This window comes from Mustela nivalis (genome assembly GCF_964662115.1).
Source record: "Mustela nivalis genome assembly, chromosome: 7".
Taxonomy (NCBI): Eukaryota; Metazoa; Chordata; class Mammalia; order Carnivora; family Mustelidae; genus Mustela; species Mustela nivalis.
The window spans coordinates 9,725,541-9,748,921 of NC_139026.1; the positions used below are offsets into that span (position 1 = coordinate 9,725,541).

Below are 23,381 nucleotides of genomic sequence, written 5' to 3' on the forward strand. Positions count from 1 at the left end.
TGTGCGCTGGGGCCCGACCCCATCCCTGATTACCAGGTTGGGCATAGGACCCACGCTGGGTCCCAGGGAAAACCCTACTGGGAAGACTGTACCCTCTTTCCTGGGAGCTGATCTGTAGGTACGATATGGCCTGGTCCTGCTGGGGCTCATCATGCCAAGACCAGGAGTAAGGTCTGGCTGAGAATGAAGCCAAAGCAGAAGAAAACACAGCAGAGACCCTATTTCTCATACTATTTGAACACCTGGATCCAGCCATACCTGAAGTCACAGCTGCCTAATTTTTTTACTTCTGTGAGTCATTTCATTTATCTTCAGTTGGTTTCTGTCAGTTGCAACCTGATCCTAACCAACCAGTTGTGAGATGATGTATTTAAAGCAGGTCACATGGCACACTGTGGCTGCTCCATAATTACATGGGGACTGTACTGTTGTTACTCAGGTCACCAAAGTAAGAAGTGCCGGAGGACCCAGATGGCCAGGGAGATCTGGCCAGGCCCCAGGCCATCACCACACCTGTGGTCACAGTGACCAAGCTGGCCTAGCCAGGACTTACCTTCCTTTCTCTGGCCTGCAGCATCCCCTCCTACGGGAGACCGGGTGAGGAGAGATGGAGCCTTTCGGGCACTGTCAGCTCTTGGCCCTTCCTGTGGCTTTCTCGGGATCATCACGGTGAGCTCGTCCCAGCTGGGGGCCTCCTCCTGCCTTGCAACAGTGTTCCAGTCCTGCGGGAGGGGGAAGGGAGGAGAAAGCGTGTTTGGAGCCCCTAGGACCTGGGCTCCCAGCAGGAGATAGGTAGATAAGGGGGAAGGCATTGACATTGAGGAGCACCTGCTGTATACTCAGGACCCCGAGGGGCTCTTTGCTGAACTTAGCTAATCTTCCATCAACCCTTGAGGCAGGCATGTACGTCAGAGCTAAGAACTTGCCCAAAGTCATGCAGCTGGGAAATGGTTTAGGCAGGAGGGAACTTGAACCCAGGGCATTTGGACTCCCTGCCGTAGAAAGGCGTCCCCAGAGACATCCCCAGGATGCACACAGAAGTGGGTTCAAAGCCTTGCTTCTCTGCTTCCCAGACACATGGCCTCGGGTAAGCTGCTTCCCTTCTCTGAGCCTCAGTTTTCTTGCCCTGGAATGGGGCCATGAAAATCCCTACCTCAGAGCAGGTGGTGAGCCTTCTCGAGCCCACGCCTGCCGTCCCATCACTTTCCCTCGGAGGTCTCACAGATAACCTGCCTCTCCTGCCCTGCGACAGCCCTTCGAGGGGCGAATACCCCCAGAAAGTTCCCGAATCTTCTCTTCTCCCAGCCAAATGGCCCCCAGCCTAGGCTCCCCAGCCTGCTCCCTCTCCCCTGTCCCCCAGAGATCTATGCCAGGGCAGGTCATGGAGCTCAGAGGTGTGTGGCCAGAACAAAGCCCAGAACCAGTCTCATCCTCGCTCTGGACAGCACGCCCAACATCCCGGCCCGCTGTATTTGGCAGCCTGACCCCATTCGTGATTGACGCGGATCTCCCTGCCCATTGATACTCCTTCAGTCTTTTTTCATGGACGAGACCCCTGCCCCTCCCAGGCGGTTGGTCCAGGCGGGCTGAGGAGACGGCTAAGTCTCCGAGGGCCGTGGCCCAGTTCCCTGGTGTACAAGGATTGTCTGGAGGTCTGGGTGGGACCCCAGGGCTGGCACGGAGGGGCGATCTTGCCCTCCCCAGCTCACCACGGAGGACGAGTCGCTGGTATCATCAGGGGTGTCGTGGTCAGGGCTGGAGCTGGTGCCAGAGTCAAGGCCTTCGTCAAAGCTGCCACCCAGGCAGGAGGCCAGATCCTCCAGAGAGGGTCCTGCCTCCAATTCCTGGCTCTGGCTCCCGGAGGCAGCGGTGGGGACCTCTGCTGAGGACCCTGCTGACGGACCCCTGGGAGAAGAGACAGACCTATGACTTCTTCCCCCAAAAGTCAGGGGAATTAGGGACCAATATCCCCAGCCAGATACACACACACACCTCACACTAGACCAAAGGAGGGAGCAAACACTCAGGCCTCGCTGTGCTGGGCAGCCTCATTCAGTTGTAACAGGGTCCCTTTGAATATGTGTCATGGCACCCATTTTACAGATGAAGACACCGAGGCTCAGAGAGCTCAAGGGACTGGCCAAGGTCACAGAGCTAGGAAGGGGGAGAGCTACATGGTGAACCATACCTGTGATCCCAGAGCTAATCCTCTGTCACTGGAGCAGGAGTGGGACCCTCCACCCCCAGCTCAGTAAAAGTGAGATGACAAGTGTACTGGGCTAAAGCGGGGCTTCAGGAGGTAGCAGAGCTCCGGGGGTAATGACAGGGTCACTAGTCTGGATGCCAAGGGAGGGAGTGGCAATAGAAAGCCCTTTAGAGAGGGCTTTAGAGAAGGCAGTCAGGATGGCCACAGGCCCAGGTAGGCAGATGGCAGTGTCCCCAAAGAGTGACCCACAGGTCAACCTACAAGATGGAAAGGGATGACGGCCCCTAAAAAGAGGTCTGTGATCAGATGAGTTTGCGACGTACGGCACACTTCTACCTCCCTACGCAAAAGCACAAGGCCTGCTAGCAAACTAAAGGTTCTGACAAGTCTTGCAAGAAAGATATTCAAATTAGTTTATCCTGGCCTTTCTGAAACAAACTCAATAGCAGAGCTGGTTTCGTTTTTTTTTTTTTAAGTAATACTTGTCTGTGAGGCATACATGTTCCCAAAGCAAAGCTGATTTGATTCGATTCCTCTTATTTGATAAACAGGGAAACTGAGGCATCAAGGAGGGACTGACTTATTCCCTTAGGCCATCAGGAATGGAGCTGAGGCTGGAACCCAGGTTTTTGGGCCCTTGGCCATGGCCTCCCAAGGCACCGTGACTTCAGCTCAGCTCGGGCCTGGAGTGGAGGGAATCCCAGCGCCCAGAGCACCTCGCGGTCAGGCGCCCACCTGTTTGATCTTTTAAAGCTGTACCAAAGGAACCAGGAAACGTGAGCGGGCCGGGGACCTCACCCCCTGAAGGATGGGTGCTGGGCTGCTCCATTCCCTGGGGCAGACTCAGCTGGGGTCTGAGGACCATGCCCACTGCTGGCCCATGCCCAGGCTGCGTGACCCACCCATGTGACCCATGCCCGCGGCCGCCACCATCACGAAAGGGTGAAGGGTGGCGTGGGTGAAGGCATCCTCCTCTAGGGAGCCCCTCCCCAAGCCCTGCGGCTCTACCTACCTCTGCAGCCCTGGCCCAAGGCCCGGGCCCACCACCGACGGGCAGCCGGAGGCTGAGGAACGGGGAGGGTCCTCAGAGGCAGGTGGGCGGCGAGGCAAGTCACAGTAAGGCGGCTCAGCACTGGGAGGGTTCCCTGGCTCCTGGGGCAGAGTTGGAGAGAGGAGGCAGCTCCTGGCCCACGTGGGGGTTCCCCTCCCCCTGGGCAGCCCCTCCCCCCAGCTGGCCACGGAGAAGAGTGTCCGGGCATCTCCTCCTGGGATCTCAGGCTTCTCAAGGAGAGCTGTCCGTCAGGCCGGCAGCGCCTCTGGGGACCCAAGCCGGGGGCTAGCAGAGGCACAGAGTGTGTGCAAGCACACGTGTGTGTACAGGTAGGTGTGCGTAGAAAGGCCTGTAGGTGTGCAAACGTGCACACGTGCATGTGTCTGCAAGGTGGCGGGGGAGCACATTAATGCACGTGAGCTTATTTCTACATGTGTGTCGGTGCGTGTGCGTGTGTGCCAGAGGGTGTGAAGGAAACAAAGGGGCCCAAACGGGTCTTCTGCGTCTGGAAGACAAGGTCAAGGGCAGAGCATGAGGAGGAGGGGCGAAGCCCACCTGGAGAGCTCAGGAAAGGGTCTGAGGGAGAAAGAGGAAGTCTGAGGGGACGGGAAAGTAAGACCTCAGAAGGGGAGGTTGGCCTTGCTCCAGGGGATGCGGGGGACACAGGGGGCTCAGCTCAGGAGGGTCCAGGACCTGGGGGTGGAGGTGGGGCCCTGAGTCGGTGGCCCTTCTCTCCCCTGCCCGCCCTCGGCCAGGCCACACCTGCAGAGGCACCTGCTGGGCTCACCCGGGGGGAACGGCGGCAGCTCACCTGCGGGAGGGCCCCCCCATTCCTCCCCACGTCGCCGGGGTGGCGGGCCCTCCCTGGTGGTGGGAGCCGGTGGCCGAGGCACCCTGCACCCCGCCTCCTCTCAGGTTACCTGGGCGGCGGGCTCTGGCGGTGGCGGCTGGCGGCTGTCAGCACCCTCGTCCCCGGGGGGCTCCGGCTCAGGCCCCCACGCTGCCGCCCTCCCAGGCCCCGACTCTGGGCCGTGGCGGCGGCAGCCGAGGCAGTGGAAACCTTAGAGGGGGCCGGCAGCGAGCAGGGGCCCCTCATTACTCTTTCATAAGCCGGGGCCCAGCCAAGAACAATGCGGGACATGAAACCGCAGGAACATGATCCCTGCCGCTCACCTGAGAGCCCGGCGTGGGGTGCGGGGGGGAGACTGGGCGCGGGCTCCCCAGGGACCCTGGAGCTCAGCGCTCAGGGCTGAGGCCACAGCCCGGCCACAGGGCAGGGTGGGCACCGGCGCCCCGAGTTCCGAGAAAGCCCCTGTGAGCGGACCCCTGGACGGTGCCAAGGAGTGGACCCAGGGTGTCTGCAGGGCCCTCCAAGCCAGAGGAGGCCCGTGCGGGTTCAGTTTCGCCCCCTGCCCTGGAGCCAGATTCTGATCACAGCTCGACAGCGGGAGGTGTCAGATCCACAGCCCAGCCTGGCGCCTTGGCCGCCCTGGGGACCTTGCCACATGAGCGAGGAAGCAGCTGGTTGGGTACCACCAAGGGGTCCAGCCCAGCTGGGCCCAAGCAGGACCCCCAGCCTGTCTCGGCACCTCCTCCCTACTTCCATCCGCAGCCCCCATCGCTGCCTATTGCCCACCTGAGCCGGCCCCATGGCCAGTCCCTGGCTCTGATTTCCCGTCTGGCGGGTCAGCACGGGCTCTGGCCTCAGACAGACATCGGGCCCAATCCTGGCGCCTCCACTTCCCAGCTGGGTGACCTCAGCCTGGTGGTTTCCCTCTCTGAGCCTGGTTTTCTCATTTCCAAAACTGGAATGATAAGATCCCTCCTAGGGACATCAGGAGGATTAAATAGGTCAGCATTTGTGAAGGACGGAGAACAGTGCCTGGTCTGCACATCTCCAATATAATAAATAATGTGAAGACATTAAATAGAATTTTATTAGTGTTGAATCAATAGAATGTTAAATACGTTTAAGAATAAATACATTGAGGGGCGCCTGGGTGGCTCAGTGGGTTAAGCCGCTGCCTTCGGCTCAGGTCATGATCTCAGGGACCTGGGATCGAGTCCCGCATCGGGCTCTCTGCTCGGCAGGGAGCCTGCTTCCTTCTCTCTCTCTCTCTCTGCCTGCCTCTCAGTGTACTTGTAATTTCTCTCTGTCAAATAAATAAATAAAATCTTAAAAAAAAAAAAAGAATAAATACATTGAAAGGGCTCCTGGGTGGTTCGATCCGTTGAGCATATCCACCTCTTGGTTTGGGCTCAGGTCATGATCTCAGGGGTCCTGGGATCGAACCCCTGGAAGAACCCCATGACAAGCCCCTTGTCGGGCTACCAGCTCAGTGGGGCGTCTGCTTGGGATTCTCTCTCTCCCCCTCCCCCAGCTCATGCTCTCTCTCTCTCTCTCAAATTAATAAATAAATCTTAAAAAAACAAAACAAAACAATAAATCCATTGAAAAGGGATGTGTGGTGCCTGGCAGACAGCAGGACCCTCCCCCCTAGCCCATCCTCCCTCTACAGATCCTTTCTGTGGTCTGGTCCAGGCTTCCTGATTTCCAGGGATAACCACTCACCACCCTGGCCTGGGGGAGGCTCTGCTGAGAGCAGAGAAGGGAGGCATCCAGCACCCAGACTCCTAGGGGAGCTAGAGAAAGCCTCAGGGAGAGGGCTGCCCTGGGACCTGGGCCCACGTCTGCACATTCCTGGTTAGCACATTTTAGGCACCTGGTCCTTATGTGCGAACACACGAGCTGGCCTAAAGTCTCAGCCCGGACTGACATAGAACTCAGACCTGTCTGAATCCAAATTTTTCCCAGTTCCACACTTGGCGTCTCCCCACCCGCTGCAGAAGGGCACAGGTGTCAGAGACAGACTGGCGGGGCATGTTTCTCTGAACTTGGCACTAAGGGGAGAGAGCTATTCTTGGAGGGATCAGCACATGTAGAAAATTCTCTCCCACGTTTATTTTTTGGGTCGGGAAGGAGGAAGAGAGGAAACTAACGTGTATTGAATTAGCCACATGTCCTTGGACTAAACGGTGCCACAGTGAGAAGGCTCTGTTGCCCCACTTCCCCTGTTAGGAGAGGGAAGCCAGAGACAGTAAGAACCAGGTCACACGGCTGGTAAATGGCAAACCTAGGACTGGGACTCTGGCTTGCCTGGCTCTGAAGCTAACAGGAACTTCCTTACGAAGGCCACTTCGTGGAGCCTAACATCCTGCGTGGAGCTGCCCCAGGCTCAGGAGGAGCCTTGGGACCCGCTGGGAATGAGGGAGCCATGGGTGGGAGGGGGGGTGTCAAGCCTGAAGGGGTCCATGGAGACTCACACTCCCATGCTTCTTGTAGCTTCTGTACCAGGAGTTCTGGGTTTACACATAGCGGGGCTTGGCCTAAGACCATGAGGATGGCAAAGTGAGAAAACCTCTCCCCTTTCACTCATTCAGTACCTCTAGGGACAAGTCTCCCGTAGATGCTGGGGTACCTTTAATGCCTCCCTAACACCTACCAATCTCTCTTTTTATTTTTTTAAAGATTTTATTTATTTATTTGAGAGAGAGACAATGAGAGAGAGCATGAGAGAGGAGAAGGTCAGAGGGAGAAGCAGACTCCCCGTGGAAACACAAGCCCGATGTGGGACTCGATCCCAGGACTCCAGGACCATGACCAGAGCTGAAGGCAGTTGCTTAACCCACTGAGCCACCCAGGTGCCCCCAGTCTCTCTTTTTAAAGAGAGACAGTGGGGTGCCTGGGTGGCTCAGTGGGTTAAAGCTTCTGCCTTTGGCTCAGGTCATGATCCCAGGGTCCTGGGATCGAGAGCCCCACATCGGGCTCTCTGCTTAGCAGGAACCTGCTTCTTCCTCTCTCTCTCTCTCTGCCTACCTCTTTGCCTACTTGTGATCTCTGTCTGTCAAATAAATAAATAAAATCTTAAAAAAAAAATAAAGACAGACAGCAAGACTCAGGCTTAAAGCCTTCAGCTGACAATACTCTCTAGTTAGAATTTAATGACCTTTCTGATTTTCTTCCTTTTCTTTCTTCCCTTTTCACCTTCTATATAAAGGATATACTTCTAGTCTCCTATTTATGGTGATGACATAAAGTTTTATTTTAGTATAAATTTTTTTAAAGGGTGTTTATTGAGGCGCCTGGGTGGCTCAGTGGGTTAAAGCCTCTGCCTTCAGCTCAGGTCATGATCCCAGGGTCCTGGGATCAAGCCCAGCATCAGGCTCCCTGCTCACTGGGGAGCCTGCTTCCCTTCCTCTCTCTCTGCCTGCCTCTCTGCCTACTTGTGGTCTCTGTCAAATAAATAGATAAAATCTAAAAAAAAAAAAAAAAAAGGAGTAGTGTTTATTTTAAGAATAATGAAATAAGGGGCGCCTGGGTGACTCAGTTGGTTAAACGATGGCCTTCAGCTCAGGTCATGATCCTGGAGTCCTGAGATCAAGTCCCACATCAGGCTCCCTGCTCAGCAGTGAGTCTGCTTCTCCCTCTGACATTTCCCCTCTCATTCTCTCTCTCTCAAATAAATAAATAAAAATAAAATCTAAAAAAAAAAAAGAAGGAGAATAAAACAAGTACTAGATTACATGAGGCCATGGCAAAAAAATCGCAAAAGCAGAAGGAGAATGACTTGCACTTGGGAAACACAACGTGGTCTCACCAGCTCATTGTACGAGGGCAGAACCTCTTGGTTTGGTGTCTGTGTTCGGCGACAAGTTAGTGGCCCACAAGGCGCAGCCTGTCACGGACACCCCCATCCCAGACCACCACAACCTCTCAGGAAAGCTGGCCTACCTCCTGCCTTGGTCTGTGGGCCTCCTCGGGGTGGAAGCAGCTTTGACAGCAGCTCTGGGCAAGCACGTTGACCTCAGAGTATTCACATGGGGCATTCCCAGTGTCTTCCTGCATATTGGTTAAGTCAGGCTTAAGTAGCTCCTGCGATCCTATGGGGGGACCTAGGAAGAATGGGGCGGGGGGAGAGGGCAAGACCCAGGTAACTGGCTGGCAGCGTCCCCCAGAACCCAGCCTTAGCTGCCCCCAGACAGATAAGGACTACATTCATGTAGCTGTTCATCCATTCACTTGGTAAACACTCATTAAGCACCTACTATGCACCAGGCACTCTGCCAAGCACTTGTCCCGAGATTTCTAGTCATCACTGCAGTGCTATTCAGAGTGTGTTCCAAGGACACTGCATTAGACTCAGCTGAGCTGCTCATAAAATGCTCATTCCTAGAGCTCCTGGCGGGCTCAGTCAGTGGAGCATGCGACTCTTGATCTGGGGGTTGTGAGTTTGAGCCCCAAGTTGGGCAAAGAGATTACTTAAAAAAATAAAAATAAAAATAAAAACATATTCCCAATTCCCACCCCAGAGCCACTCAGTGAGAATCTCTTGAAGGAGATCTGCAGTTGTGCATTTACAAGTTTCCCAGGCGATGTAATGCACCCCAAAGTTTGAGGACCCTGGCCTTAAAGTTACCACATTGTAGATGAATTCAATGCCAATTTCAGACGAAGCAACTAAGGCTCACCGAGAGTCCACACCTTGCTCTAGGCCCCAGGGGCTGATCTGGATTCCAGCCCAGGTCTGTGCCCCTCCCCACCCTCTCGGAGGTGGAAATGAGGGGCACTGGATCACACCGCCAGTTCACACAAGTTCCTTGGGCAACGCTGGGAGTGAAGCAAAAGGCCAGCAGGTATTTTCAGAGTTGAGGACAAAGTCATGGCCAAAAGTGAACCACCTCAGGTCACACAGCAAGGAGGCAGCCTGGTTTAGCCAAAAAGAAGCCCTGGTGCTCTGACTTGAGCACGGGGCCCTCCCATCTGGGTGAGGCCACTGAGGGCTCTGAGATGGGGGAGAAGAGGTAGACCCCAATAAGAGTGACTTGAAGATGCCTTTCTTGCTCACAGAGAGCCCCAGGAGGCAAGTGGCGCAGAAGATGAACCCATATTCCCAAACCCCAAGTACCCTGCGGTGCCCCCAGGTCATCTGCCCACACACTGGTCCTCACCTGGTGAGTTTCCTCCAAAGCATACCAGGACATAAGGCCTTGGTGGCCAATCTCAGCTGAGACCTGCGGAATTTCACATCCTCCCCTGGGGCAGCCAGGGCGAAGGTTCCCAGCTTCTCCACCATCAGACCTGGGGAGGTGGCAGGAGCCAGTGTGTGTGTGTGAGAGAGAGACAGGGGTACCCACTGGCCCCTTAATCCTCCCTGGGCCATCATCTCCCCGCAACGACCCTGCCCCATCGGTGGAACGGGGCGCGCACCGGTCCCGCCCAGCTTGGGCGGTTCTTTCCTGCTCTGACCACAAAAAGGACCATCGCCTGAGACAGAGAGGGCGGCTCATTTCCCTGGGGGATGTTGGGGGCTCTATTTCACGTGCCCCTCACTGCTCCCGCTTCCTCCTCCTCCTTTTCCCCAGACAATTGGCAGAATCCTCTAAAATGCACATTAGGTGTGGCTGTAACAATGAAAAACCTTCGGCGGACAATCATGCCCCACCCGGAGAATGGACTCCTGGACCTCTCCAGAGGGTCACCCAGTCCCTCTCCGTATGCCTCGCCCCTCTACCTTACCCCGGTAGCGTCTTCTCCCCGCCCCCGTCCCCCCTTTCCGCCGCGCAGTACTACTGACCTCGGCTCCGGTTTCCACGCACAGGGGGTACCGGGGTGGGGTGCTGGGGGTCACAGCTTCTATTTTAACAATGAATCAGATCTTCGCCCGGGAGGTGGACGAAGACCACTCCCCTGCCGCTCTTGCATAGGCTCGATCTAGGAGCCTCATTTACATAAAGGCTGCGGGATTGGACAACCCGAGGGCAAGGGGGCGGGGCGGAGGCGGGCGGCGCCCAGATGCCTCTGAGCGCGGGACCGGCCGCACGTCTAGCTTGAGCCGCTGCTGGGTCAGGGCTCCCAAGGGACCCTTTAGAGGGCTGGCAGTGATGGGTCTGGCTCCCCCTGATCTCTTTCCCGCCGGTGCATTCTCGATACAGTTCCCTGCACTTGCCTTACTCCAAATGTTGGGCTAGAGACTTAAATTCTCTGTGCCTCAGTTTTCCTATCTATAAAATAGGAAGAGTAGTAGTACCTGCCGGGATGAAACGAAATGCCCAGGGGTTTTCAGCCTCCATTCGCTCGCTTCCACTGATGCAGAACTCACTCACAAAATGTGCAACTCTCCTTTTTTTTTTTTTTAATCTGTCCCCCTTTTTTTTTTTTAATTTTATTTATTTATTTGACAGAGAGAAATCACAAGTAGATAGAGAGGCAGGCAGAGAGAGAGAGGAAAGCAGGCTCTCCGCTGAGCAGAGAGCCCGATGCGGGACTCGATCCCAGGACTCTGAGATCATGACCTGAGCAGAAGGCAGCGGCTTAACCCACTGAGCCACCCAGGCGCCCCTAATCTGTCCCCTTTTTAAGATAACATTTATTCTGTACTATGTACTGGCCCCTGTTCCAAAGTCTTCACATTCATTGGGATACAGTAACCCAAAGAGCTAAGTACCAAGATCTTCATTTCACTACAGCTAAGGACAATTAACTTGCCAGGGTCATACAGCTAGTACAAGACAGAGCCGAGACTAAAACCCTGGTGTGTCTGACTCCACTAGCCCCACAGAACATCTTCATTCACTAGTTCAAACTTTCACACGTATATCTGCTGGGCATTGGGGAGATGGCAACATGGATAAAATGTGCCTCCTGAGATGAGAACCCCACTGACCGGTGGAAGAGATAGCCCCTGAACAGGTCATCCTGGCCCAGGATGGAATGGGTTTAGTAGCAAGTTTAGTAGCAAGGATAATGAGCTTTTAGCTTGATCCCAGTTACTGTGAGCAAAACAGGAAGTTGTGAGACTGAGATTTGGCATCTGGATCTAGCACTTCTTGGCTATGTGATCTTGAGAAAGTTACTTGACCTCTCTGAGCCTGGTGTGAGTTAGACATTTGGTTTGAGTTTGAGGGTCAGGACACCGCTGGGGCACTTTAGCCACATCCCCCCACCCTCTTGCTCCCACCAATCAGTAAAACCTGGAGCTAACCCAGGGTGGCCCTCTTGACGTTTCAATTCATTAAATACTTATGGAGCTCCTACTTAGTTGTGTACTGAGGATACTTAGTGAACAAAAGACTGAATTTCGTGATTCCTTGGTGCTTACATTCTAGCGGAGACAAACAGACCCCCCAAAAGATAAAGATTTATTTATTTATTAGAGAGAGGGAGGGGGAGGAGGGGCTGAGGGAGAGAAAGAATCCCAAGCAGACTTCCCGTTCAGCAGGGAGCCCAGTACAATGTGGGGCTCTTCTCGGGGCTCCATCCCACAACCCTGAGATCAGGGCCCAAGCCGAGATCAAGAGTCAGGAACTCAACCCACTGAGCCGCCCAGGCGCCCCGATGCCAAACAAGATTAAATAAGCAAGATATGGAGTATGAAGGCTGGTGAGAGGTGCTAAGGAGAACCAGGAAGCCAGGAAGGGGGTGGAAGTGGCTGGGTGGGGCGGGTATTACACTTGAAATAAGGGGGTCAGGGAAGGCCTCGCTGAGATGGTGACATCCGAGCAAAGCCCTAGGGGAGAGGGAGTGAGGCTGCCGGCCCCGGGGGGATAAACAGTCTGGTGGAGGGGGACCAAGTGGTGAGGTTGAGGAGGGGGAGAGGGGAAGGGAAAAGTCAAGGGGCAAGCCAGGGGTTGTCCCGAGGGCTGCCCCTAGCTCTGGAGCCGCCTGGCTGGGCCCTGAGGGCAGGAGGAGACAGCAGGGAGGTGGGCAGCAGCCGGCAGAGTGGAGGAGAGATGACTGGAAGGAGGCAGGAGGAGGGGGCCAGGGAGCTCCGGGGACTACTGGAAGAGGTCACCCTCTTGGGGGTGGGGGGACAGTGGCTCTAAGACTGGTTGAGGGTAACAGTCCCTCCTTTTCCCCCGAGGGGGCAAAGCCGGCCTCTCTGCGTACACAGTCGGGTTTCTCCCAACACCTCCCTGTGAAGAGAAGGACAGCTGTCACCATCCGCATCATGCAGCAGTGAAACTCACGCCGGCTGAAGCAAGTTGCCCGAAGCTGCTCAGTTACTTGTTGACAGAGCCTGGTCTAAAAAACACACTCCCGGAGTCCTGTGGTGTGGCTCAGATGACTCAGGGTTAAGGACGCAAGGCAGCCAGGGCAGTGTGTCACCCTTGTCACCATTTATTCTGGTGACGCCACCCCCCTTCTGCTCCCTGCAGGGTCTGCGCCTGCTCACCTCCACCTTTTCTCATGCTCTTCCCCGTGGCCAGGATTCGCGGGTGGGATGGTGGTGGCTAAACCATCACGAACACTTCTAGCCCCACTCCACCCCTCTGACCTCAGTTTCCTCCCAGCCCACCATGTCCACAGGCCTGTCGGAGGATCCCACGCTGTGTGCGGGCCAGGTAGACATGCCGGGGCGGGGGGCGGTGGCCCCATGGAGCAGAAGCAGAAAGGCCCAAGTGTCTCACAGGGTCACCAGGGCTGACTCCAGTGCACGGTGACACTGGGAAGTGGTGATCGGGTGCAGCCAGGCCTACTTTTACTGAAGAAGCCAGAAACCCGAACTTCCGCATGAAATTGCAACATCTGAAAATATGGCAAAGTCAACCTATTTTGGTTTTGGTTTTCGCCTCAAAAAATTGGGTAAACATTCAGAATCGTTGCCTTTCACAGAATTCTTCTTCTTCTTCTTCTTTTTTAAAGATTTTATTTATGTATTTGAGGAGAAATAGAGAGAGAACATGAGTAGGGGAAGGGGCAGAGGGAAAGGGAGAAGCAGATTCTCCACTGAGCAGGCAGCCCGACGTGGGGCTCGATCCCAGGACCCCAAGATCATGACCTGAGCCAAAGGCAGATGCTCGATGGATTGAGCCACCCAGGTGCCTCTAGTCAAGCTGTTTTTAAATACTCTGTGAGTCAAACCAAACTAATGTTCAGGCCTTCTATCCTATGCAGTGTTTCTGAAATGGTAAATCATAGATTTTTCATTCCCTTAGTGATAACTTAAATGCCACCCCCTCCAAGAAGCCCTCCCTGGTTTCCCCAGCCTTAAGGTCTCACTGCACTGAGCAGAGATCCTGTGCAGGACCCACATGGTTCCTGGGGCGTCTTTCCCATTCTGGACCTTGTGAGGGCGCCCCTTGAAGGTAAAACTCAGCTTGTTCGCCAGACAGTATTAATGTCTGTATCTAGGGAGTGACCTGCTTCCTGAGGGGGCCACCTCCATGTACCTCAACTGCAAAATGGGCTTAATGGAGTTGCGTAGCCTGTGGGGTTACTGTGAGAATTCAGAGTTAAACCCTGTAAAGAGTGACTGGTATACTGGGATGCTTGGGTGGCTCAGTCGGTTAAGCTGCTGCCTTCAGCTCAGGTCATAATCCCAGGGTCCTGGGATTGAGTCCTGCATTGGGCTTCTTGCTCAGCGGGGAGCCTGCTTCTCTCTCTGCCTCTGCCTGCCACTCTGCTTGGTTGCGTGCGCTTTCTCTCTCTCTCTCTCTCTCCCCATGTCCCCGCAACAAATAAATAAAGTCTTTAAAAAAAAAAAAAAAAAAAAGAGTGGCTGGTATACAGTAAGTGCTCAATAAATGCTACCATTATTCTCTCTCCTCCACTGAGTCCCTACAGCTACAGCTCATGAAATATAAGTGGCTGGAGGGCAGGGACCACCCCTTCTTGCTCATCAATGTACCCCAGTGACTGGGACTTCAGAGGTGCTCAATAAATACTTGGCAAGAGAGTGAATGGCTGCCTGCATGAAAGGAGGGCCTCCCAGCCTCTCCTGGAATAACTACAACCGTGTCTTGGAGCCTCCACACTGCCACCAGGGAGATCTCTCTAAATCAATCACTGACCCTGACTTGCCCCTGGCGACTCCCCAGCCCCACCTCAGGGGCTCCCACTGCCCACAGGATAAGGGTCTAGGTCCTCAGCTCAAGTCTGAGGCCTTTCAGGGTCTGGGGCCCATGGGCCTCTGCAGCTGCTTCCCCACCTTTGGCTACTCCCCACCTTTGCTCACCAGGGCCTTCTACCTGCCCATCCCCTCCCTCAGCTGCCTGGCCAACCCAGATCATCTTTCAAGATTCAGATCAAGGCTCACCTCCTCTCGGAAGCCTTCTTGGATGCCTTCCTCTCTGCCTCTGGGTTGTAAGGATGCCTGCTCTCTGACACTTTGTTGAACCCCTGACCTCCAGAGGGACATCCATGTGTCTGTCCCTCCGTGGGATGCAAGGACCATGTCTTATTAGCTGTGACAGATAACTTCTGACATTATGTAAGTGGAGACTCAGTTTTCTCACCTGTCAAATGGAGGTAATTTCCACTTTGCAATGCTTCTGAGTTAATAATGTGACCAGCACATGAGAAGTGCTTGATAAATTGCTTTTCCCATCTGCTTTCTCTTGGTTGTTATTTGGCAATCGTGCTAACTAGGGTGCAAGGGAGAGGGCAAAGTTCGCCCAGGACAGATGGATGTGGTGAAGGGAAGGGGAAAAACAAAAAGAAAAAACAGATTCAGAAGCTTGCAGACAGGCAAACATGGCAGTGCAGCCAAGAAAATTCTAGAACAGATTATTCCAAGGGTTATTGGGAGCACCTGTGGGGTGGGGGATTGGGTCCCATGTCACTCAGCCAGGACCGGCTCAGGACCTATGGGGAGATGGGCCCTGTGCCAGGAGCAGACACAGCAACTTCAGAGAGACCCAACTTCTCACTCAGAAGGCCCATGGTCTGGGGGCCCCTGGGTGGCTCAGTGGGTTAAGCCTCTGCCTTTGGCTCAGATCATGATCCCAGGGTCCTGGGATGGAGCCCCACATCTGGCTCTCTGCTCAGCAGGGAGCCTGCTACCCTTCCTCTCTCTGCCTGCCTCTCTGCCTACTTGTGATCTCTTGTCTGTCAAATAAATAAAATCTTAAAAAAAAAAAAAAAGGCTCATGGTCTGCTAGTGGGGACAGAGGGGACAGACATAAGCGGGTTACAGATGTGGTCAGTGTTCACGAGAAGGAAACACAGTATCACTGGAGCCCACGTGGGGAGGGGGTGGGAAGGATCGATTCCCAGGGCTGGGGGAGGGGTCAGGGAAGGCTTCTCTGAGGAGGTGGCTCACAGGCAGAGTGAGGCGTGAGCAGCCCGTGAACATCTAAAGGGTGTCTCCGTCTCCGACTTCTGCAAGGTGTCAGCTTGAGACCTGGGAGACTTTTGTCATGCTGGCGCCGCTCACAACGGAACAGGCAGCGAGGTCTCCAGCTCAGGACAAACTGGGAACCCCAGGCCAGAGCCACTGAGGTCGACAGTTCAAACCTGGTGGCTCCGAGCCTCTGAGGTCCGGGGGACTTCAGAGAGCAGGAAAGCCTCAGCTTCCCTGGCATGGAACCCTCTTCTCTATAGCTCTGGGGCCAGGCGGGCAGGGCCAGCAGGACCCCCACTCATCCCCCTGCAGAGGACTCAGCCACCTGAAAATACATCCTGTCCTACCGGGAGGGTCTTGCCTCTACAAGCTGAGAGGCCCTGCTCCTTCTAGTAGCATCGGGGAAGTTCACCACAGTAACCAAGGAACAGAAAAGCGAGTGTCTGCTGTGGCTTTGGTTCCGTACAGCTGGGTCATGACAGTCCTTTCCTTATGTATCAGGCTTCTGCGGGAGACTCTGCTGCTTGTATCCAAGATTTTTATTTGAGAGGCAGAGAGAGAGTGCCAGTGAGAGGGAGAGCACGGGCAGTGGGGAAGGGCAGAGGGAGAGGAAGCAGATTCCCTAGGGCTCCATCCCAGGACTCAGGGGGTCATGACCAGAGCCATCCAAGTGCCCCACACAACCCTCAATTCTTATTTGGGAACATGGTTCCCCAGAATGAACCACAGGACCCGGCCTTCCCCATAGCCAGGAGCTCCCTCTTCCTCCTACCCCTTGTCTTTGCCTCTGCCCAATCCATGGCACAAAACAAGCGTCAAATGTTCTTTAAAAAAGGGAGGGACATGTTCTTCAACCCTTCCTCCTTCCTGCTGGCTGAAAGGCAAGTATGACGGCTGGAGCTCAAGCAGCCATCTTGGACCATGAGGTGGAAGCCACAGGTTGAAAAAGGCACAAAACAAAGAGCTAAAAGCCTGCCATCCCAGCCTCCCAAGTCCCCATGCCCCCAGCTCCAGGCTAGTTATTTCCCTGTTAACCTCTGATATAAGCCTGTTGTTTTTAAAATTTGTTTTCTATTGTATATAGCTAAACTGAATCCTTCTTTACACTGCTCCTAGAAGCCCCAAGGCCAGGAGGCCCACCAGATGGGAGAGCGGCGAGGAAAGAATCCTGGTGTGGAGCACGGAGAGAGAGGCTCCGGGGAGAAAAGGCAAGTCCTCCAGAGGGCTCTGATTCCGCCACTTCCGATCGCAAGATGGGACAAAATCGCAGACTCAGTCTCCTTGGGCTGTTGTGAGAATTGACGGTGCACACAGAAGAGCGCGAATGAGAATTTAATATTTTTAAACATCACAACGTGTAGATCTAAATGGTAAATGACCCTGTGGCACTGGGGACGGGAGAAGAGCTGTGGGTCAGCCATCGCAGGGGTCAGCAGAGGCCGGGATGCCAGGGGCTGCAGGAGGTGGCTCGTGCTCAGGGCTCCTGGCAGCCTTGGGGCAGCCCTAGGAAGGGGGTGTCTTGACTTCTTACTTGTGGGGATATGCCCAGAGAGGTCAGCACAGCAAAGTGCCCACACAGAGGCCAAGTGGCAGAATGAAGATTCAAACCCACGCCCACCCCTGTGCACTAATCCCTTGGGCCCAGGATGTATTCTGCTCCCGGGGGGCGGGTGAGGGCAAGGCTCACACTCCCCACCCCGGGTTGAGCACTAGAAGCACCCGGCGAGCTTGCTAGCAGGCCCCAGCCTCTGCCCAGGATGGATGCAGCCCAGCAGAGCGAGTCACCCCACCCCAAGAAGAGGGAAGCTAGCAGGAAGAGCCAGTGGAAGAGCCAAAGGGCCGGGTCACAGTGTCTCCCACCCATACGCCCTGAGCTTCGCGTTCCCATGTCCAGGTGTGGCCTTCACACAGGCACCAGATGTCGGGTCTGGATGGTGACACGGGAGAGTGCCAGTCCCCCCGAGACACAGCCTACGGAGCCCCTGTTCCTGAGCCTCCCCAACGGCAGCCCTGCGTGGGCTGAGCAGAAAGAAGCCCGCTTTGGGACTTCAGCTCCCCTCCTGCCAGCAGCCCCACCCCCACCCCCACCCCGGGGCCAGGTGGGACATGTAGCTTCTCCTGTCACCTTCCTGTCTCTCACTGGTCCCCAGCTGGGTGGGGACCAGTGAGAACTCCTGGAACTCACCTGCTCCCACCACTTCAGTTCCGGCTGAAGAGAGGCCAGGAAGGGACAAACCCAGAGTCGCAGCCAGTAAAAGGGGGAGTCTGGCACCGCGCCCCTGCCCCCCGCCCAGCAGCGGCTTCTCGCAGCGGTGGGGTGACTGGATTCTACCACTTTCTCACACCCACACGGACACTGCTGGACCGTGAGGGTAGACCCCCTCGCCTGACCATTTCATCTACCTCAGAAGCCGGCCCCTGGCACGTGGCGTGAGGGTCAGGGACAAACAAGACCAAGAGCGCACTCAGCTTCACAAATCTGATGACGGCTCCGTGCGGACACAGATAAGAAGATGCCCACGATTCGGCTCTGAAGGCTCCTCCCGCCGGGAGCCACCTCTCAGCTGCCTGCCCCCTCCCGAGTCCCAGCTCCGGGCCAGAGGTGCTGGCCTCCCAGGCCTGGGCCGCAGAATTGCCCCCTTGGGGCTGGGTTCCTGGGACAGCCAAGCTTTCAGCCCGGGCTGGGCACAGCCTGGTTCTTGGGGCTCACTCTGCGCCGTGCCGGGCCATGCCTGTCAGCCGGCGGCGCTGGGTCTTGCTCGTACGGGTGGCACTTGGGGGCTTCTTGGTGGAGTCCGGGGCCCGTCGGGGACGTTTCCTCTTGGTCTTCTTGCGGCTGTGTGCGTGCAGTGATGCCGTGAGAGCGGAGATCCTGTAGGAGGTGCGAGGCTGGTGAGGCTGGGGCCGCATTTACTCTCGGGGCGTGCGGGGAAGGTTGGGCCGGGGAGGACGACGGACCGCCTGACTCGCGGAGGAAGTCATACAGGCCTGGAATGCCGGGAACACCAAATCCATGCCAAAGGCGGCCGCTCGGATCCCAGAGGGCCTGCCAGTTCCTCGGCTCATAAAAAGCGCCCTTACCACAGGCACTAAGGACACCCATGGATGGCCACTGTTGGGGAGGAGGGACACTCGACAGGCAGAGCAGAGTCGCTGCCCCATGCCACCCGCCACCGGCCAGCCAGAGGTGGCTCCACCGGCCCCGTCACCACTGTCAGTCACGAGGAAGCAGAAGCCTAGGGGAGGACAGGCCAGGGCTCACCGCTGGGACAGGAGGGGATCTCTGGATTTCCGGGGTAAGGCTCTGGTCGGCTTTTCCGTGGAGGACACCTCTTCCTCGGGCCTGTGGCCAGTCCCTTGCTAAAGAAGCAGAGAACAAGGACTGTCACACAGAGCGGTAGATCAAAGGACCTGACACCAGCTGTCCCGGCTCTGCCAGGGAGGGGCACGTCCTGCTGCCTGGAGGCCTGGCTCAGGGCTCAGAGAAGACCACAGTGGACAAGCCACACACAGCCCTGCAGCAGAGATGACACAGGAAGAGCCGAGTTTCCCAGCCTTGTGCCCTTCCTTCAGCTGTGAGCGTCCGCACGTCCGCTGCAGAGGCCAGGAGGACTCAGAAGAATGAGTGTGAGATAGAGAAGGAGCGGGAGCGCAGTAGGGACGCCAGAAGCGCTGGCTCTGGGCTCCCCCGTGGCAGGAGACGTGCTCTGCCGTGGACTGGGGATGGACAGGGACTGAAGGGCCCACCCCACCCAGACGGACGCTGCTCCAACGGAAACAACCGTTTCGAGAGACAGTACTTCACTGGGAGGCTTTCTGATTATTTTAGTGACATTCTGCTCTATTTATTTCCTTTTTTCTTTTTAACTTTTAAGACCTTTTAATTTTGTTTTTGTTGTTGTTGCTGTTTTGAGAGCTTATTAGGCAGTGCTGACTGTGTTAACATTTCCCTCGCGCTCCCAAAGCCTCTCCCTCGCTCATGCTCCCCAGCAGCTCGTCGCCGCCACCGAGGGGGAACACCGGGTCACACCAACTCAAGCAAAACAACACAACACGCTGCTGCTTCACCTGAAAGCAGTGCTTTCCTCTGCCCTTTCTGGAAGGCTCCGTGACTCCCGATCAGGGCCCACCGAGCGCTTTTAAAAAGGGGATCCTGGGGCACCTGGGTGGCATAGTCAGTTAAGCGTCTGCCTTCGGCGCAGGTCATGATCCCAGGGTCCGGGGATTGAGCCCCGCATTGGGCTCCCTGCTTGCCAGGAAGCCTGCTTTTCCCTCTCCCACTCTGCCTCCGGTGTTCCCTCTCTCGCTGTGTTTCTCCCTATCAAATAAATAAATAAAATCTTAAAAAATAAATAAATAAAAGGGGGATCCTTTTTTTCTTTTTTAAATGTTGGTTGCAGGGGCACCTGGGTGGCTCAGTGGGTTAAAACCTCTGCCTTCGACTCAGGTCATGATCTCAGGGTCCTGGGATCGAGCCTCACATCAGGCTCTCTGCTCTGTGGGGAGCCTGCTTCCTCCCTCTCTCTCTGCCTACTTAAGTAAATAAATGTTGGTTGCAATTTGTGAGTCTCTCCCCATTCACAGCTGCAAACTCACCGTTCGTGTGCGTGGCTGGGCCATGTTACTGCTGTGCCCACGTACTGGAGTGACCACCACACACCCCTATCACCAGTGCTTCCCTTGGATGGACCACTTTTACACTCTCAGCAATGCCACGAGACAGGTGTTATCACCCAGGACTCCACTGCTGCACCCCCTCCCAACTTACTGGCGAAGATACCTGCCCATGTGCCCAAAGCCGCTGAGTCATAGAACCGGCTTCGACAAGCCCCAGGGTCAGGGATTTTGTCCAGGCCGGAAAGAGTGCCCAGGAGGGAAAGAGCCCCTGCACTGGAATCCCCGTAACGGGGAGCAGCACTCAGCACTGCCGACAGGCCGTCTGCACCTGGGACCCATCTTCCCTAGGGCTGGAAGTTATACCTACCTCCAGTGGAGGCAATCCCAGCAGGCGGGCCCCCGAGAGGTCTAGGTCGCTGATGGTGGTCACGGTGACTGTGTGGTTGGGGTGGTCATACTGCACCGACTCTGTCTTTGCCGTCACCAGCCTGTCCAGTTCATCTGCCTCCTCTGCGCAAGGTGGGCACAGAACCGGGTCTCAGCCTCAGAGCGCACGTAACCGGACTATCACCCCCTGCCCAGCCCTAGAGTGCAGTGGCCCCTCTCCAGGAAGTCACCAGCTCCAGAGTCCGGCCTGCAGACAAATGTAAATGATTCAACTCCTCCCTTGATGCTTCGGGGAGACCTCAGACCATCTGGTTCTCATCTAGGAAAAACCTGGTGTGACCCCAGCAGCTGCTGCTGCCCCCTCCCCTCTATCCCTAGTCCGTCCAGGCCTCCGGAACTGGGCTTTCTGTTCAGGGTCACTTCACCAAGAGGCTGGTCCTCCCTGTGTCTGTCTGATCCACTCACTTTTAGAGGTCAGTGAAGACCACCCCTGGCCCTTGCCTCACCACCAAGACCCCTAGAGCTAGGGAAGTTAGCTTCTGACCAGCCCCCACACCTCTCCGCTTCCACCCAACAAAAGAATAAATAAGCCTAGGCCTGTTGGCCTGACCCCCAAGGTCAGGGGACTTACCCAGGGCCTCCTCTCTCTCTGCCAGCATCTTCAAGTATTCCTGATGCCGCTGAAACCAAAAGGGAAGGGAACACAGTTGAGTGTGGCCTCTCCTGCCAACCCCAGGCAGGAGCGCTGCTCGTCTCCAGGGTGAGTGAGACCATGACGGACTGACTCCTGGTGAAACACCAGAAGATTCCATCCTCAACCTTCCCCAGACCAGGGCCCACCATGATTCTACCTGTACAGACTGTTCCCCACGCCTTCCCTCATTCCTGCAGATGCCCCTATTAAGGCCATCCAAGGATGCAAACCCCTTAAGAGTCAGATTTTATACACACACTCTCTCTCCCTCCCTACCCCCATTCCCGCACCCTTCCCCGCCCTTTGCACCTCCTCCCGGAGCTTCTTCTGCTCCTCCTTGAGCCGGTGCTTGATCTCCTCAATGGCTGCCTTCTTCCGCTCTACCTTCCTCTTATGGAAGCCAGTCAGGTACTCCCTGCAGGAGAGAAGCATGAAGAGTCAGGAGGAGACACAAGGAAAGAAAGGCTCATGCCAGGAAGAGAAAAACCCCTAATACCGTACGCTATAAAAATGTACACAGGGGTGCCTGGATGCCTCAGTCGTTTAAGCGTCTGCCTTTGGGCAGGTCAAGGTCCCAGGGTCCTGGGATCAAGTCCCATATCGGGCTCCCTGCTCAGCAAGGAGTCGGCTTCTCTCTCTCCCTCTGCTCATCCTCACCCCCACCCGTGCTGCTTCTGTGTGCTCGCTCTCTCTCTCAAATAAATTTTTTTAAAAAGTGTGTGTCTTACCTCAAGTATTCCTCACAACAACCTATGTGGTAGGTAACCGATCCCCATTTCACGCATGGGGCCACTGAGGCACAGAGAAGCGAGGCTGTTTGCCAAAAGTCATAGAGAGTGTAAGGTCCGGAGAAAGAGGGAGATGCTACCTCTTCCATCCACCTCCCTCCAGGGCTCTCAGCCTCAGGTAACAGGGCCAGGTACGTGAGCAGGACAGGTGGGGCCCCTTCTATGTTGCCAGATTCCTTGACCCAGTCAATTAAGCCACTTCTAGTAGGCTCTTAAGGACACCCTCACACGGGGCGCCTAGGTGGCTCAGTGGGTTAAAGCCTCTGCCTTCTGCTCGGGTCATGGATGATCTCAGGGTCCTGGGATGGAGCCCCGCATCAGGCTCTCTGCTCAGCGGGGAGCCGCTTCCCCCTCTACCTCTGCCTGCCTCTCTGCCTACTTGTGATCTCTCTGTGTCAAATAAATAAATAAAATTAAAAAAAAAAAAAGAGCACACCCTCACCCCGTCGTCCACAAACTTTCCACTGGCCTGGCACCCCATTTCCCCAGAACACCTGCCCCCCGACCCATCTGTAGGGCCCGTGGGTGCCCCCGCACCCCGCATTCCCCTCCCCTATCTGATCGGGGCTCCTCATCTCTCTAGTGCTGGCCGCATCATTTCCAAAGGTTCTGGGGCCCCAACACGAGGCTTTTCGCTGACTACCACATGGCAAAGTGGCGCTCTGAGCGGGAAACATCTGATGCTTAGGGGTGCAGCTCGGGCGTCCTGAGATCTGGCACCCACACACCGAAGGAACTCGGGACACCTGTGATGCGGGCATAAATCAACTTAAGCGACGCTCGTCTCACTCCCTCCTCATTCATCAACAACAGCTGAGTCTACCGCGTGGGGCGCCGCCGGGCTGGGTCCGGAACGTCCACGCCTCAGCTCCGGGTCCCCAAACCCGCCCTCCCGCTGCGCGCGCAGCAGGAGCCAGGCCAGCCCGAGCGCCGACCGAGCGAAGGGAGGGTGGGGCGGGCGATTCCATCCCCTGGGCGCGGGGGCCGAGCGCGGCCGCTTCCATTCCGCAGGGGAGGGGGATGCCGGAGGGGAGCCGGGCCACGCCGGGAGGGAGGGGCCGGAAGGGACCTCTGCGTGAGCATCAGCCGCCCGCCCCGGCCAGCGGCCCCAAGGAAATCCGCTCCAGCCTTGACACTCACCGCCGCTTCTCTTCATCAAAGCTGAGAACGAGCCGCGGCCGCCGGTCGTCGCCATCTCGCTTCTTCTTCTTGTTGCGGCCCATAGCTGCGAGGCCTCCGGCGGCGCGGTTCCAGCACGCCTCAGAGACTTCCGGGTGTATCCTTCTTAGCCTCTCGGGCACGTGTCGCACTTACGCTCCTCAGTTCCGTTGCTCAGGCCCCGCCTTTTAAAGGGGCCGCGGACCCCGCCTCCCGGTGCGTACTTTCTGAGTGTAACAATCAGATACCTACCCCTCCTAGGTGATTCCTAACCCCAGTACCCCTCCTAGGCCAGCAACGGAGAAAGAGACGTCCCAGAGTTTAGCACGGTGCCTGGGCACGCAGTAGCCGCTCCATA

The 23,381-nt window shown here is 56.1% G+C and overlaps 2 protein-coding genes across 3 annotated transcripts in view; both read right to left on the reverse strand.

Annotated features, from left to right (window-relative positions):
• The window catches only part of TRIOBP (TRIO and F-actin binding protein), a 51,917-nt gene extending 43,739 nt beyond the window's left edge, over nucleotides 1-8,178 (reverse strand). Inside the window, exons 1-4 of the mRNA XM_082740166.1 lie at nucleotides 8,050-8,178; nucleotides 3,219-3,358; nucleotides 1,710-1,905; nucleotides 554-722 (exon numbers count right to left, since the gene is read on the reverse strand). Of these exons, the coding sequence (XP_082596292.1) occupies nucleotides 554-722; nucleotides 1,710-1,905; nucleotides 3,219-3,358; nucleotides 8,050-8,163 (619 nt within the window). The 5' untranslated portion in view covers nucleotides 8,164-8,178. The remainder of the gene's footprint in view (nucleotides 1-553; nucleotides 723-1,709; nucleotides 1,906-3,218; nucleotides 3,359-8,049) is intronic.
• Nucleotides 8,179-16,695: 8,517 nt separating this feature from the next.
• NOL12 (nucleolar protein 12) lies at nucleotides 16,696-23,167 on the reverse strand. Of its 2 annotated transcripts, none has more exons than XM_082740168.1 (6): nucleotides 23,006-23,167; nucleotides 21,387-21,492; nucleotides 21,015-21,063; nucleotides 20,364-20,506; nucleotides 18,642-18,739; nucleotides 16,696-18,251 (listed from the first exon to the last, which is right to left on the reverse strand). In XM_082740168.1, exons 1-6 carry the CDS (start codon nucleotides 23,086-23,088, stop codon nucleotides 18,086-18,088), a joined length of 645 nt encoding a protein of 214 aa, XP_082596294.1. In that variant the 5' UTR covers nucleotides 23,089-23,167; the 3' UTR covers nucleotides 16,696-18,085. The 2 variants fall into 2 exon arrangements, with proteins under 2 accessions (XP_082596294.1, XP_082596293.1); XM_082740167.1 differs by lacking the exon at nucleotides 23,006-23,167 and adding an exon at nucleotides 21,806-21,872.
• Nucleotides 23,168-23,381: the final 214 nt, after the last annotated feature.

Bases quoted from the DNA above. Each gene is read 5' to 3' on its own strand.
- NOL12 (XM_082740168.1), bottom strand. From the start codon at position 23,088: ATGGGCCGCAACAAGAAGAAGAAGCGAGATGGCGACGACCGGCGGCCG. The intron at 20,507-21,014 runs GTAAGTCCCCTG...CACCTTGCGCAG, and splicing joins AGAGAGAGAGGAGGCCCTGG to AGGAGGCAGATGAACTGGAC. The intron at 18,740-20,363 runs GTAGGTATAACT...CTGCTTCTTTAG, and splicing joins TGGGATTGCCTCCACTGGAG to CAAGGGACTGGCCACAGGCC.